The sequence below is a fragment of the Callorhinus ursinus genome, unplaced genomic scaffold (assembly GCF_003265705.2).
Source record: "Callorhinus ursinus isolate GAN/ISIS: 27379988/994484 unplaced genomic scaffold, GSC_fseal_2.0 scaffold1, whole genome shotgun sequence".
Taxonomy (NCBI): Eukaryota; Metazoa; Chordata; class Mammalia; order Carnivora; family Otariidae; genus Callorhinus; species Callorhinus ursinus.
Window position 1 is genome coordinate 70161971 of NW_027397063.1, and position 16627 is coordinate 70178597.

Here is a 16627-nt window from a genome sequence, read left to right on the forward strand (position 1 = left end):
TATGTGGAGAACAGGGAGAGGCTACAGGCCTTTTATGGAATTTGTCCCAAGATTCCAGAGTTCCAATATTATTTGTTCACCTCTTAAGCTCCCTACGGAGACAGCTACTTGAGTCTGCATTTTCATTCCAATCAGATGAGACCTTCTGTGGAAGAAATGAGGGCCCTAGCACCCTGGTTGTAAGTCTTTCCCAAGAATATGGACCTATGCGTGGCTCAGTCGGTTAAGTGTCCAACTCTTGATCTCACCCCAGGTCTTGATCTCAGGGTTGTGAGTTGGAGCTGCTTGCTGTTAACTTTGTAAGTAACTATCAGGGTTTTACTTCTAGGGAAATATATCCACTGCCTTAACATATCTTAAACATCCCTGAAAATACTAATTTTTTCTGACCCATGAATTCCACTCCTAGGAATTTCTCCTGAGGAAAATTTACAAGAGCATATCTACAACATTTCAGTGTGGTTTATTTAAATAAATCATATAAACAGTCTTAATGCCAAGCAAAAATATTGGCTAAATAAATTTTTGTGTAGCTATAGAGTGGATATTATGAAGCTATTAAAAATTACATGGCAGAAGTATATCTAACAACAATAAAAAAATTTCACTAGGCAAATTAGGCACAAGGACAAAGACCAATTCCCTTCCAGAAACCTCCAGGCTCTAATGCAGATGTAAAGTTTCAAAGCTTGGTGTTGCCAGACTCCAACTTCTATCAAGACTGGAGCTTCAGTTCAGCTGGGAGATAAACAAAATTATTGTAAAGGGGATTGTCTAGTCCTCTACCCGACAGAATCTGTGTCCCCATTCCTTTCAGCCCAAATGTCTGCTATGCTTGCTGGTTGCTCCTGGTCCCCTGTTCTCTTTTTTCAAGCTCCTTTCAAATTAACTTCACTCATCTGGCATAATGAGCAATGCAGAACATGGTCACATTCACGGAAGGAGGCGGGGAGAAGACTGACATTTCACAGTGCACAGGAGTGCACCTTGAAACTCACCATGAGCCCTGCCTCTTCCTCCATCCATACCTTGGCTTTGCACTGTTTCCACTGAGCCATCGTTCCCGGGGCCTCTTCTTCGGCAGAGCAATCCCCTGCTTGCATATCTTTTCCCACTCTTTACTATCATCTTTAAATATGTCTATGGCCAGTATACTGAGGATGAAAGTTTTTGTCTACCCTCAGCAAACAAAAGATCCTCTAGCTATCTAGGTCCACACTTCTTATGTAAAGAGAGGTTATAAATAACATATATTTCTCTCTGGTCAGCCATATATTAAATCAATGTTCTATTATTAATATGTTTTCCTTATGTAATAAATGGAAAACTGAAAGAGAATAAAGGTGGCCTTTTCAGCGCTGAGTCTGGAGCAGGCACTGGTGAATGTCGGGTCTCCAGGGAGGCAGGCACAAGGTGGAACCAGCCAGAACAAGGTAGTTCCCAGCAGCAGAAGGACCAGGACACTCCCTGGGTGATGAGGCCAGAAACATGGGACAGAGATCAAGACAGGAACTCTGTTATTGGGATTGGATTAGAAAACGGGAGGTTCAAGCTGCAGCTAGGATTCGTTTGGTTGTTAAGTGAGAGGAAGAAAATTCAAATTTAAGCAAAAAATAGAATGTTTTGGCTCATCTAATAGATGCATCAAAGTGACTTGATCCAAGGCTCACTGATGTCATGAATATTGGCTTCTTCTTCTCCATTTCTGTTTTCCTTCCTTGTTTCAAATCTGTTCTCAAGCAGATTTTCCCTACAAAGTATCAATAAGGCCATCAGGTAATCATCAAGTGGAAAAGAAGTTATCTACACACACACCGGAATTACCAGCAAAATTTCCAAGATTCACTCTGTATAGGACCTCTTGGGGTGTGTTCTCACCCACGTGCAGGGGACACACCCGTGATTGGCAGATGCCCGGGTCATGCATCTCATTTGAAGTTGCAGGGACTTCAGGTAAGGTAAGGCTGGGTCCCTGAGGAAGAGTAGCCTGTTGCCAGAAGACTTGGAAATGCAGACTGGGGATCAAAACAAATATTCCCTACTGGAGTCTGAGGAGCCACAACCGCCTGAGTCGTCGTGTGTAAAGGTAACAAGGATTGCTAACTGGACGTCCAGTCTGTACAGAGCTCCTGCCTGGGGCCGGGCCGGTGCTGTTTCAGGGTTTATTTCTCTCCCCTGAGTTTTCTAGTGAGTATAAAGAGGCGCTGATTTCCCGGGAAAGAAACATCAACAGACTGGTTCTAAAAATTATGAAAAAGAAACTGGCCTCAAAACAGGAAGCAGTATTACTTGCCCCCTCCCTGCATATGAAGGGCAAGGAGAGTATTAACAAGGTAATAGTGAATTTCATTACTGGATGGAACTCTTCGATATAAAGGTTTGGATTCCTAAACTGCCCCCCCCAAGATTTATGCTCGGAGGTATAAATCTTTCAAGCTCCAGTAATATTCAGAGCCCTCATAAAGACTGGCTTTCTAAAAGCCATTGCTCTTCCTGCCAACCCCTATCTTAAATCTTTTAACTGGATAAAATTTTGGTGCAGGCAGGTGAGCAAGTGAGGACGACAGATATTTTACAGATGCATTTTAATTCAAACGTAGTTTTCCAAGGTATTTGCTTAGTTTAGAATTTTTCTAGAAACTTTTGTGCTATTTCAATTCTGTTAGCAAACCTCCTTGTTCAAGAGATATGATCATTTTATAAGGAAATGAGGGATACCATACCTCAAAATCAGATAGCCTGATCCAGACTTCGGCTCTGCCTCGTACTAATTTTGTGACTTTGAGAAGGTCGACACCTCTGAGCTTCAGCTCCCTCTTCTGTGAAATGGAGACAATAATACCATGTAGGGGACTTGTGAGGATTAAGTGAGAAAACTTAAGAAAAATGCTCACAACAGTCTCTGGCACATAGAAGATGCTTGGTCAATATTTTGTCTCATCCTCTCCTAGCTTCTATCAAAACAGGAATCATTTTCCCTCACCTTGAAAGAAGCTCGCAGCCCTATATTCCAACACAAGGAGGGCATCCAGTGAAAATATTGAGAATATTTTTCTCAAATCTGATTTTGTTGAGAATTCAAGCTAGCCACTGGAGTCAGTTTATAAGTGCTTTGAATCTATGTTCCAGGTAGGAAAACAACTATTGGCTAAAGGACAGCCAGGTGAATTAGGGGAAGTTAAAATGCCACCTCCTCTGAAAAGCTTCCCCTGACTTTCCAAGCCTGGTTGACATGGCTGTGCTTTCCCACATGCCCCACCATGATACTTCTAGAATAGGGGCTGGCAAACCACAGCCCGTGAGCCAAATCCAGCGCAACACCTGTTGTGTACAGCCTGCAAGCTGAGAATGATTTTTTACATTTTTAAATGATTAGAACAAATCAAATGAAGAATAAGATTTTGTGACATGTGAAAATCATATGTAAGTCAAATTTCTGTGTCTATAAATCATGGGCTTTTTAAAAATTTATTAGAGAGAGAGAGAGAACACAGGGGGAGTGGGGAGTGGGCAGAGGGAGAGGGAGAGAGAGAATCTTAAGCAGGCTCCACACCCAGCACCGAGCCCAACACAGGGCTTGATCTCACGACCCTGAAATCATGACCCGAACCGAAATCAAGAGTCAGACGCTTAACTGACTGAGACACCCAGGCGCCCCCATAAATCATGTTTTATTTGAACACTGCCATGTTCATTCATCTGTGAACTGTCTGTTGCTGCTTCTGAATTACAATGGCAGAACTGAGGAACTGTGACAAAGACCACATGGCTAGTAAAGTTGAAAACCCTTGTTATCTGGCCCTTTCCAGAAAAAGTTTGCAGACCCCTGCTCTAAAACATTCATGATCATGTCATATTGCACTTATTTCCTCCCACCAGGCAATGTAATCCTTGAGGATTGAGACTCTCTTCGTATTTGTGCCTTTAATAAGCACCTAGCACATTGCTTGGCAAATGTTAGGTATCCATAAATTAATGTTTTCCCCCTTTCCAGGTACTTCGAGTAAGGTGTGTCCCTACTATAATCTACATTAGGGGTCCCTCGCCTTTAGCCATTTCCTGCAGCTCCTAGGTACTTAGAGTTTTGACAACTATCGTTATGGTCAAAGCCTGGTGAATATTTCAGGTGTCTGAAAATTAAAGAGAAGGGACCACTGGAAAGTCACCTTTCTCAGCATCCTGTTGCTTGAGGTTATGTGGTGTAAGGGAAGGAGCACTGGGTTTTAAACTTGACCTAATGGATTTGAGTCCCAAGCTGTGTGACCTGGGGAATAAACCACCTCTCTGAGTATCACTTCCTTCATGCACGGTATAGAGATCATTCTCGCCCCAGAAACCTCACTGGGTCTTTATTACCTTGGAAAATACCTACAGTGGTGAGGACAGGGGCTACGCATGTCCATCTTGTTCCCATCCCAGGTCTTGGCTTTAGCACAAAACTTGGCAGACAAGGAACCAGAGGTTCTTGGCTGTGGCCGGAAACTGGAATCACGAGGGGAGCTTTAACTACCCACCAGCACAGAGCACGGTCCAGACCAATTAAAGGAGCGTTTCGGGAAATCAGGGCCTGGACGTCAGGTTTTTTGGTCTGTATTTTGTAGGCTCCCTGGATGATTCTGATTTTCAGCTAGGATTGAGAGCCACTGTTGTAGAGAGCTCAATAAATATTTGCTGACTGACTGAGAGACATGAAGCTGTTCCCACAGGCATTTTTCTCTTCTGTGCTTTTAGATACTGACTGAAGAAATCTGGATTTTCTGCATCAAGGGCAAAATGTGCTGTTCGTCACTCTGGATCGAATTGCTCTCTCCAGTTCATGGAGGTCTGCTTGCTTGCCTTCTTCATGCTTCAGTGCCTTGCACTTGGGCAATCTCTTGTTTATCCAACCCTTCGTGGCACCTGTGATCTTTACACTCTGCTTTATCCTCTTGTTGTTTCCATGTCAGCTTCCCCCTCCTCCTCTGTAATCTTCAGGGCCTTTCTTCTTACTGTTTTGAAGTTCACCTTACTAAGTTCACTGGTAGCACTTGCTTACCAGCAACACCATGTACTTTCAACTCTTCCCATTTTTTTAATTTACTGCTAAATTGGTTTTGCCTTGTACTTCAGATTGGAAAATAATCCCCGGATGCTCCTTCACTATCTAAATTGCTGTCTCTGGAAATAAGTATTCTCAGAAGCCTTGAGCTGGCTGACAAATTAGGAAATGCACCCCCACCCCACCACCACCCCTGTTTACGAAAAGGAAACTGAGGCCCAATGAGAGTGCACAGCTACGCAGGGTCACAGAATAAGTTCACAGCAGGCTGGGACTGGATCACCGATCTCCTCCTGTCCCCTGCACATTTCCTTCAGGGCATCACATGTCCCTGATAGCTAGGCCTGGAGCTTTTTGGACAATTCATTGCCTCTCTTTCACGGAGGGTTGGCATCTTTCCCAAGATGTGCCTTGCCAGACTCTATTAATTTTTTCAGTCAGTGGAGAAAGTAGCATTGCTGGTGGTAGACACATGTAGGTGTGGGGAGGGCCTGGCTTTAGCAACACTTCAGGGTACCCAGGCCTGCATATCTCAGCCTCCTGGCATATACTCCGGGAGAACCAAGTGATGACAGATATCCTGGAGGGGCAGTGGGAGAGCTTTTTCCCATAACCATCTCCAACTACCTCCTCAAAATGACATGGTCATGAAGAGCTGTCCACTTTGTCTATAGAACTGCATTGTCCGATACAGTAGCCACTAGGGACTATTGAACTTAAAATTAAATTATTTCAGTAGTTGCACTAGTCACTTCTGAAGTGCTCAGTAGCCACACATAGTTAGTGGCTACTGTACTGGACAGTACCTATATAGAACAATTCTAGGGGCACCTGGGGGGCTCAGTCAGTTGAGCATCTGACTCTTGGTTTCAGCTCAGGTCATGATCCCGGCATCGAGCCCCTCATTGGGCCCCACGCTCAGGGCAGAGTGTGCTTGTCCCTCTCTCCTCTCCTCTGCTCCTCCCCCTTGCCTTCTCTCTCTCTTTAATAAGTAAATAAAATCTTAAAAAACAAAAAAGAACATTCCTAACATTGCTGAAGATTCTAGTGGACAGTGTAACTCCAGACAGTTGGGGAAGATACCTTTGTCTACAGAAGGAACATTTCAGCTGAGGAAGATCAAAAAGAGGTCAGCTCATGCCAGTGCCCCTCGGGCTCTGGATGAGGCTGGCTGGTGCCAACCTTTAGGACACCCCTGCTTCCCGCCATCCCCAGGTGTGTCTTATCCTCCCTGCTAGACCGCGGCTCCTTGGAAGCAGTTCTGTATCTGACCAGTGTTCTGTTCCCACAGAATCGACCTGACACATGATAGGCCTCAGTGAATGTATGACTAAATAAAATTGTTCTTTATCCATTCAGTATTACTTTTTAAAAAGAGCTATATTCAATACAGTGATAAAGATTTGGGTTTTTTTTTTTTTGGTAAAGGAAAAAAAGGTAAAACTGGCTGCTGGTTGGGGCACCTGAGTGGCTCAGTCATTAGGCATCTGCCTTCGGCTCAGGTCATGATCCCAGGGTCCTGGGATCGAGCCCCACGTTGGGCTCCCTGCTGAGCAGGGAGCCTGCTTCTCCTTCTCCCACTCCCCCTGCTTGTATCTGTCAAATAAAAAACAAAAACAAAAACAAAACCCTGGCTGCTGGTTAAGTGAGAATCCAGGTTAAGTTCCCCTCCTCCCAGGGTACCCAGGTTCACAGATATGGGCACTAACTAGACTTGGGGATTAGCTCCACCTCTGACACAAAGTTCTGGGATGGAATTTGGACTGATGATTCAGGCCAGAGGGCAATGTGTTGTGGTCAACTAGGAGGCCAGAAGCCCAAGTCCTGTCTCCAGTACTCATTAGCTGCTTTGTGACTCAGTGTATTCGTGACACTCCAGGCTGGTAATAACTCCCAAGGCACAGGCAGGACTGAAGCAGGATCAAGGAGAAAAAGCCCTACCAGAATCTTTGTGGCCTAAACAATGCATGTCAGTGTGGGGATGGTGATCCAGAGGGTTATTATGAGCATCTTTTGTCAGATTACCAGGACATACCTGCTAGAAACCCTTTCTGGAAAAGCCATTTTCCTGCACTTGCCAACATCAGTTTGGCAACCCCATCAACCCCAACCAGGGGCCTGGTCCAACCCCACATGTACTGAAATTATGCAATAGCCACAAAAATTTCGGCAAGTCAACAACAACAAAAGAACTATAGGAAGAGGGTGTCATTTGTTTTACTTAAAAAAATGTTTCTCCTTTAAGATGTCTCCAAGAGCTAGTCATTTCTATTTTCCTCCATTATGATCACAAAAACTAGGTGGGTAAGGCAAAGAGAAAAAGAGGAAAAACAGATGAACTCACATGGAGAGCACTTACATGACAGGCATTTTATAAGCATGATCTCACTTCAACCTAACAACTTTTGAGGTGGGTGTTTTATCCCCATTTTACAAATGAAGAAACCAAGACTCAAAAAGCTTAAATTTTGGCCCAAGGTGACCCAGCTAGTGAGTAACACATACAACACAAACCCAAGTTTGTCTGATCTAAAAGGCCCAACGGGTCCCATGTTGCCTCCCAGCTAACCAGACAGTGACAGAGCAAGGCAGGGTGGGGATTCATGCTTCCCACCTGCAATCCTAGGCTTCCCTGCTGCACTGTGGGCGGCCAGACACTGCTTTATGCTCGAACTCATCTGAAAGGCCTACTCTTAAGTCATGACTCAAACCAGTTCTCTACCAGGCATGCCATAATTTGTGTGTTTGTAATGAGGCTGAAGATTCTCTGTTCCCTTTAGAAAAGTCTAGGTAATTTTGGAAGGCTTTCTGCTCTGAGATAATCTCATTCAAATATTGTAATCCTATTTTGGATTACAAAAACTTTGCTGATAATTCTATGTAGTTATGGCAACAAAGGAATGTTAATGTGCCCAAGGAGCACAGCTAACCTTTCCATTATCTAGTTAACCTCCTACAACCTCTATTGCTGCCATTTCCTCAGTATTTGGAGACCGACAACACACGGACCCAGCAAGATTTTTCTTCCCTTTGCAGGTTAAAATCCCTTCTAATGGGATTCACAGTCTGAGAATTTCATTAATTCAATTATTTCCTGTCAGCCAGTAGTTTCTCAGGAAGCATGCGGTCTGTTGTTCTAACCTCACTGAACCTCCACCTTGGATAGCAGTGGGGTCCCATGTGCCCTAATGCAGCTTGAAGGCCCAGCTTGTAATGCTCAGTGAGGGGACAGTGTGAGATCAGGCACACATTTGTTACTCGTCGCTCACCTTACCTTGATGATTCCAACACTCTTCCATGAAATGAGAATAATAATCTCAGCTTCCCCCATTTCTTAAGTTGGTAAGATGATAGATTGAAGGGACACTAATTGTTATGGATTGAATTGTGTCACCCATCAAATTCCTGTGTTGAAGTCCTGGCCTCAGAATGAGACCTTACGTAGAAACAGGGTTGTTGTGCCAAAGAATGCCCGAGATGACCAGCAAGCACGGGAAGCTTCAGGAGAGGCTTCTGGGAACTTCCAGGAGAGGAAGAGAACAGACTCTTCCTCACAGCTTCCAGAAGGAAGTAACCCTGTCAACACTTGACCTTAAGCTTCTAGTCTCCAGAACCATGAGACAATACATTTCTGTAGTTGAAGTTGTCCAGTTTGTAGGGCTTTGTTATGGCAGCGTTGGGGAACAAGCTAGTAGACTGATGATGTTTGGTTTGGGGGACTGGGCAGTAAGAACCCCGTGAACTACGGGAGATCTAATGCCCTCAACAAATATTGGCCTCAAGACCTGGGGCAAGTCATTTAATCTCTCTGGGTCTCAGTTTCTTGTGAAATGAGAATTTCATAGTGTTTATATTGCATTTTCCCCCCTCAGGGATTGAATGGGATAATATATTTGAAAGTGTTTTGCAAATCGTAAAATGTTATACAACTATTATTTTGAGGAGGGAGGGTTCATTTTCGATTTGGTGATGGTGAGAGGGAAGGGATGCTTGGATATAGGATTAAGATATGCATTCCACGTGTTCGGGAAACCAAATAAGTACTTGAGTGATTCCATGAAGTAAATAAGATGTCTTCATCAGCCAGAGAAGTGAGCCTTCATTCATCCCCTGTCATGAGATTTGGCACATGGTTGGTGCATGGAGCCCAGGGGTAGGAGCCAGGGGAGGCCTGCCAGGCCAGCCAGCCTGGGGGTGGTGTGTGTGAGAAAGGCAGTATGATCTCATATTAAAAATTGAAGACCAATGGGGGTGCTTGGGTGGCTCAGTCAGTTAAGTGTCCAACTCCTGATTTTGGCTCAGGTCATGATCTCAGGGCTATGAGATCCAGCCTTGCATCAGGTTCCGTGCTGGGCATGGAGCTTGCTTAAGATTCTCTCTCTCCCTCTTGATCTGCCCCTCCTCCTGGTTCTCCCTCTCTCTAAAATAAATAAATTAATAAATGCATAAATAAATAAATAAAATAGAAGACTGATCGCCTGAAAGCTGCATTTTAATTTTAACATCCAGCAATGACATTTCCTGGCTGTGTGAAAGGCAGTAAGGTACAACTTAGAGAAGCCTCAGTTTTTGAATCTGTAGAATAGACATCATGCTAACTTTATTGCTTAGCTGAGAGAAATACTGAAAGGTCCAAACAGGTAAAGATGGTGGGGTGGTTAGTTTCGTGTGCCAACTCACGCAGGCTATCATACTCAGTTATTCATGAAACACTAACCTAGATGTTGCCATGAAGGTAATACGTACACGGGGCTAACATCAACAATCAGTTGATATTCAGTAGAGAAGATTACTCTTAATAACGTGGGTGGGCCTCATCAAATCAGTTGAAAGTCTTTAGAAGCAAAAACAAGTTTCCTGTAGAAGAAGAAATTCTGTCTCAGGATTGCAACTTGAGTTTCCAGCCTGCTGGCCCACCTGATATATTTTAGACTTGCTGGTCCCCATGATTGCATTAGCCATCTCCTTGAAATAAATCATATATATGATCATAAATACATATATTATCAGTCTATTTTCTAGAGAATATATATGTGTGTAAATGTATATATGTTTTTTCCTTTGGAAAACACTAAGTGATATAGATGGGAGGGTTGATTAATTTGGAAGGTTATAAGATGAAGGACAGAGAAGGAACATAGGAAGGCGGAGGGGTCGGGAGTGGGAAGGCCCAGTAACCCATCTCTCCATCTGTCTCAGTAATGAGCATAGCTGCAGTGCTTTCCGCAAGGAGAAAGGTGTCCCAGGTGGTTTGACGGTGCCACCTCCCCAGGTCCTGGCCCTGGCGGGGCTGGCACACACATTCACAGGGAGGCTGACTGTGTAGGTAGCAGATTGGAAAAAATAGGGCCCCAGGTATGGGGAGAAGGCATGGGGGGCAGCAACACCTGGCAGCTCCTGGCACCCTGCTTTGGAGAGAAGACTGGGAGCTGTCCGTGTGGGCCTTCTCCTGACTGACACTCTCCTAATTAGTACAGCCCCCTCTGCCACTGGGGCTTCTTTTATTAGTGCCTTCATTTAAAGGTCTCCCCTAATCAGTCAACTGTGGAATATGCTTTTAGAAAGAAGGTTCTTTGGACCCTCAGACAGGCTCATATGTGAGAAAGGGGGAAGCCTCGTGCTACATGTGCAGGGTCAGTGGGTCTTCCTGAAATCTTCTTGCAGATCCTGCCTGTCCTTCACCAGTCCCTCCCACTCTCCCTGCACCCCTCCGCCTACCCCAGAGGCATTTTTATGTGACAAGAATGAAACCTTATGTGGTATTTTGGACTCACATTTTATTCTCAAACAGAAACAAATTTTGCAAGTTTTTAGCCAACTCAGTAATGAGCTCATTTGGGACATAGTCATTCTGGTGCTCCTTCACTGTAATAATAAGAGCAACATTGATTACCCATCATGTTGGTACACCAGCTTATGATTTAAAGTGTGCATTCACATCCATTGTTTGCCCAGCACCTACTATGTGCCAGTCATGGAGTTTGGCATCAGGGAGTCCAACATGGCTAAAATATGATTTAAATTTCAAAAATCAAAATTGAAAGTAGGATCATGAACAATGGATGTTTAAAACATGATGCAGGAAGGAGCACTGTGGGAAGCTCTAGGAGGGGGGACCCAATTTCCTGGCTATTTACGAAAGGTTCTTCAGAGGAAGTGGTGAATGAGCTAGGTTCTAATGGGAGAGAAAATGATATGCTTTTTTGTGATGGAGCCCGGACACATGGGAAGCTGTAGTAGAGACAGACCTGGACTAGAGGCTGGAGGCCTGGCTTGTAGATCTCGCTCAATTGAAATCTCAGCACTTGACCTTGGAAAGTCATTTCCCCTTCCGAACCTCAGGTTCTTTATTTGTAAAGTTAGTTCAGTTTTCTTTTGTTGACACTGAAAACTTCTTTCCTGATGTAGGCAGACACCTACCAACATGGGCCAGGGTTACAGTGGCTCTGCTCCCCCCCACTTTTTCCTACAAAAGCACCCAGAAGCACCTCTCTTTCTCTCTCTCTCTTTTTTTTTTAAAGATTTTATTTATTTATTTGAGAGAGAGAGAATGAGAGATAGAGAGCACGAGAGGGAAGAGGGTCAGAGGGAGAAGCAGACTCCCCGCTGAGCAGGGAGCCCGATGTGGGACTCAATCCCGGGACTCCAGGATCATGACCTGAGCCGAAGGCAGTCGCTTAACCAACTGAGCCACCCAGGCGCCCCTCTCTTTCTCTCTTTTACTCTTTTTTTTTTTTAAGATTTTATTTATTTATTCGAGACAGAGGGAGAGAGAGAGAGAGAAGCAGAGGGAGAAGCAGGCTCCCAAGGAGCAGGGAGCCCGATGCGGGACTCGATCCCAGGACCCCGGGATCATGACCTGAGCCGAAGGCAAATGCTTAACCATCTGAGCCACCCAGGCGCCCTCTCTCTTTTACTCTTGTGCTCCAAATAGTATAGTCTGAAATCACTTTTTATCGAATGCTGTTTACCAGGCTTTGTGCCAAGGGCTTTGTACAACAGTTCCATGAGGTAGGTACTGTTGTCATCACTTTTTGAGAGATGACGAAAATGACATATAAAAAGGTGGTAACTCACCCAGGGTCACGCAATGATGAGGTGGCACAGGCAAAGATTCAAACCCAGACAGCATGGCTCCAGAGCCCACAATAATAACCATTTTGCTATCCTGCTTTTTAGCAGCCCCACAAATGTGTTCCTTGACATTTGCTTGAATAGCTCAGACTGAAGCTTAAGCTCATTTAGTCTTAAGCATATAACTGAAACATCCAACTGAGGAATTAAATGTCATCCTGTAATCTAATTGTTATCCTCTAGAGCAAAGTTATCATAGTTTTCCTGAATCTACCTGGGCAATATTTTTCTGCTTTACTGAATTCCATTTCTTCTCAGTCCCTGCATATAACAAAGGTCATAGGAAGAAACACTGACCCCCATCTTTATAATACTTTCCATTTGGCCACCACTGACACATTTTTCAGCTTCCCTAGGTCTAAGGAAAAGCAGCAGTAAAGTTTGTGGTGTCCTGGGATCCCACAGGGCTGGGCAGGGATGCTGCTTTCTGGAAAGTTAGAGAAGTCTGGGTAAAGGGACATGGGTAAACTCACTGAGAAGTCCCATCGTCCAGCCTCAGCTGAGACCTCACCACACATCTCCAGTCTTATAGTCCTGAGCCCCACTGATTCCCTATAACAGCTGTGCAAATTGTCCCCCCACCCCCAAACTCCAGAGTCCACCCTGTTTCCCTCAGTCTCCCCAGGACAATGCTCATCTCTCAACCTGAGGAGTGGACCCTCTCTGCTCTGAGGCTCCTCACCTTCCCCCTCAGGAACATCTCTCAGAACTCTTCCCCATTCTCTCCTCTTGTTCTTTTCCTTTACTTTATCCTTGTGATGAAGAAGTGCCTCTCTCTCTTCCCATATAGTCCTGGCCCACGCTGGCCCACTTGGTTTTACCCACTCTTTTTTCTTTTTTAAAGATTTTATTTATTTATTTGACAGAGAAAGAGAGAGTACAAGCAGGGGGAGGAGCAGGCAGAGGGAGAAGCAGACTCCGGGCTGAGCAGGGAGCCCGATGCAGGACTCCGTCCCAGGACCCTGGGATCATGACCTGAGCCGAAGGCAGACGCTTAACTGACTGAGCCACCCAGGTAGGTGCCCCGGCTTCACCCACTCTTGATTTTCTGCCCCCTCAGATGGCAAATCTCTTTCAATTCCTCCCCCTCAACCAACAAACATGGCAGGTCTCACCCATTTTAGACAGACCTTCCCTTTGACCCAGCCACCCATTCGAGGCACTGTGGTGCCATATTTTACTCTACCCAAATCAGTTCTCTCTCACCATTCTTCCTTGTAGACCCCAATCACCGATAAGCCCTCAATTGTTCTCCTCCTTGAAAGCCACTCCAAAGGCTCCAGGGCATCATATGTAGCCACCAGCATGAAACACCAACCTTCTCTCAGCCCACAGCTTCTGTTCTGCTCTGGCACCAATCCGCTCTCCCACCCTCCTCTTTCTGGACCCATTTCTTCAAATATGTTTTCAAAATTAAAACTTTGTTCAGACACATATGTTTTCAGAATCCTAATATGTGCAACAAATACAAGGCAGGGTGGTCAGGTATGTGAATGTGTATTTATGTGTGTGCCTCTCTATGAGCATTTATGTACATGTGTGCACACACACAAGGGCCAGTGAGTACATCCACCTGATTAAAATGGGCAGTTCAGCACCTTTTCCTTGAAAACTTCTCCTTTTCCTCAGGGTTAGGTTTTCAGCAGGTATATTTTGCGATGCAGCTCTGACCCTATGGACACAGTTGATTGGTACAGAGATAGGCACTTAACATCAGAAGAGCCCATTAGAACCTTCCCCTGAACTTTAGATTCCAGTAGGATAGGCAGCCCCCAAGATGGGCCTTAATGATCCCACCTCTATTATTCATGTCTTTCTGTAACTCCCAACCTTCAATGTGAGCTGGATTTAGGGAGTCACTTCTAATAGATAGAATATGGCTGAAGTTATGGGATGTAACTTCCTAGGTTAGGTTGCAAAAAGAATGTGTTTTCCACTATAAGAGCTTGCTCTGGGGCTCATTCTTGTTCTTTCTCTCTCTGATCACTCATGCTGAAGGAAGAAGTTACCATGTTGTGAGCAGACCCATAAAGAGGTTTGTGTGGCTTAGCAAGGAACTGAAACTCTCAGTCCAACAGCCCATGAAGAAACGAAGCCTGCCTACAATCACATGAGTGAGTATGGAATTGGATTTTCCAATGCCTACTAGCAGCCTGTGAGTGAACTTGAAACAGATTCTGTGCTCCCTCCCCAGCCAGTTGTATCTTCAGATGAGACCACATACTTAGCCAACAACTTAGCTGTAGTCTCATTAGAAACCTTGAGCCAGAAATACCCAGTTAAGCTATGCCAGTGTTCTTGGCACATAGGAGCTGTGAACTAGTAATAATAATAATAATAATGACAACTTATTGTTTTAAGTCACAAAGTGTTGAGGTAATCTGTTACATCACAGTAAATAACTAACACAACCTTCGACCAGAAACATGTAAGCGGAGGAGCTCTAGATGACCCTGTTTCACTGTGTGGTTTGGGAAACAGACACAGCCAGTCTGCAGTAAGAGAGAAGGGGAAGTAGATGTTAGAAGATTCTATGTGGCCTTCAATGCCTTGGTTCTGGCTTATTTGTGTGACCTAGTTTATCTTTATCTTTGCCTCCGAAAATTCTATTGAAGGAAGGAAGGGAATATCTCATTATAAAAGTCACCCTTTGTCTGCTATTTGCATTTGTAACCAAATAGGAGGGCTCTGATGGACAAATCCTATTTCCTCTGCTTCCAATGCTAGTTTCCCTTTGCCACCCCAGGCACTCTCCATCCTATGGAGCCTTCCCTGACCAGATCTCCCTCTCCTCTCCAGATAGCCAGGCATGTTTCTCTGTATGCTTCCTTAGCCCTCTGAGCATATTTGAAACATTTATCACAATTCTGAGACTATGAGTGTACCTGTCTGGCTTCCCAATCTTATAATTGGAACAAGACAGAGTGAGACTGTCTCATTCATCTCTGTGTTCTCCAAAACCTTATAAACGAGTTTTTAAGCCAATAAAATAGAGCAGTATTCATGCCGAGACAGCTTTACTCCTATAAAAGCGGATTTTCTAGTGATGAGTTCCCGAGGCTAGTCAGAGATTTACGGAGGAATTCAAGCAGATACACAAAAAGCTAGTACATGTTATAACTTGATATATTTTGAAAATCTGGTCCCGAAGAAATGCATCTGTGCATGTGAGATTCAATAGAGAGAAGAAATAAATTTTGGGAAGGTTTTATGAAAATATCATGTGAGCTCAGCCTTGACTCATAAAAAAGATTTTAACAGGTAAAATCTTGTCTACGGGACAAGTAAGATCCTCCCACAGACAGAACAGGTTAAGCAAAGGCATTGAGACATAAAAGTGCTTGGGGTATTAGGGGAATAGCAGGTAGTGCATGGACTGACGAGTTTGTGGTACATATAATAGAATATAAAGCTAGAAAGGTAGACTGAGGCCAGGTAGTGGAGGATCTTGAACTCCTTTCTCTGTTTACTCTGTGTTCTAGTGTTAGGTGGAGCTTTTTGGAGCACAGGGACTAAGGGGTGGCATCAGGAGAGTTGGGTTTTAGAAAAAGAACTCTGTAGGACAAGTTAGACAGAGGGCTGGAAGCAGATGGAGGTAGAGAGGCCAATTCAATGACAGGTCCGGCAGTCAGGTTAGTAGGAATGGAGGTAAGAGGAAGACTGAAGTGATTTAGGAAGCAAATATCCTGTACGGTTGGAAAATGACTAGGAAGCTATGTCCTGGTATTCCCCTAAATCTGGAGTACTTAGAGTCTAGGGTGATGATTCTACCCCAGAGGGCTGCTGTAGGAGAATAATTCTTGAGCTGGTATGGAGGACAAGCCAAAGAGGCTATTATCCTTGTTCCCAGAAGTCCATTCATAGGGAGCAGTCAAATGAATCATGAAGCATGCTCCCAGTAGACTGATATAGGCTCTACAACATGTAAAGGGGCCAGCTATGGAAGAATGAAGTGGGAGATTCATGAGATAGAGAGATCAGAAGTGGATGATAAATGTGAAAGATTGAAGCAGGCAAGAAGTTGGAGAAACAAGGGAGAAGGTCATGTGGATTAAAGATAGACCTACATGGGTAGGTGTGTCGTGAATCAGCTGGAAACAGCACTTGTAACCATTGGGCAGCGCATGAGGGCAGGTGTCTGGCTATCTCATAGTGCAAGGTGCACACACTAAAGGCTGAAGAAAGATTCCCATGGGAAAAATGTCCAAGGTGTATGCCTGATTTGATAAAAGGAGATAAGGGATTCAGAGATGAGCGGTTCCCATTCAGCCCTGTCCCAAGATCTGTCCACCTTTAACTTCACACTCCACTCATAATGAACTGCTTATATTTTTCCAAGTACACTAGACATCATGCTTCTATGCCTTTGCATATGTGGATTTTGTTGTTTGGATTGATTTTCCCTGTGTTAACGTGGAAAAACTCCAATTTATGCTTCAAAACCCACTGTAAGAA

At 44.4% G+C, this 16627-nt stretch overlaps 1 protein-coding gene across 1 annotated transcript in view; it reads right to left on the reverse strand.

Annotated features, from left to right (window-relative positions):
* Window positions 1-1716: 1716 nt before the first annotated feature.
* Window positions 1717-16627, reverse strand: part of RTP4 (receptor transporter protein 4) — a 163764-nt gene continuing 148853 nt past the window's right edge. The window contains exons 3-4 of the mRNA XM_073895881.1: window positions 2724-2819; window positions 1717-1750 (exon numbers count right to left, since the gene is read on the reverse strand). Coding sequence (XP_073751982.1) covers window positions 1736-1750; window positions 2724-2819 — 111 coding nt within the window. The 3' untranslated portion in view covers window positions 1717-1735. The remainder of the gene's footprint in view (window positions 1751-2723; window positions 2820-16627) is intronic.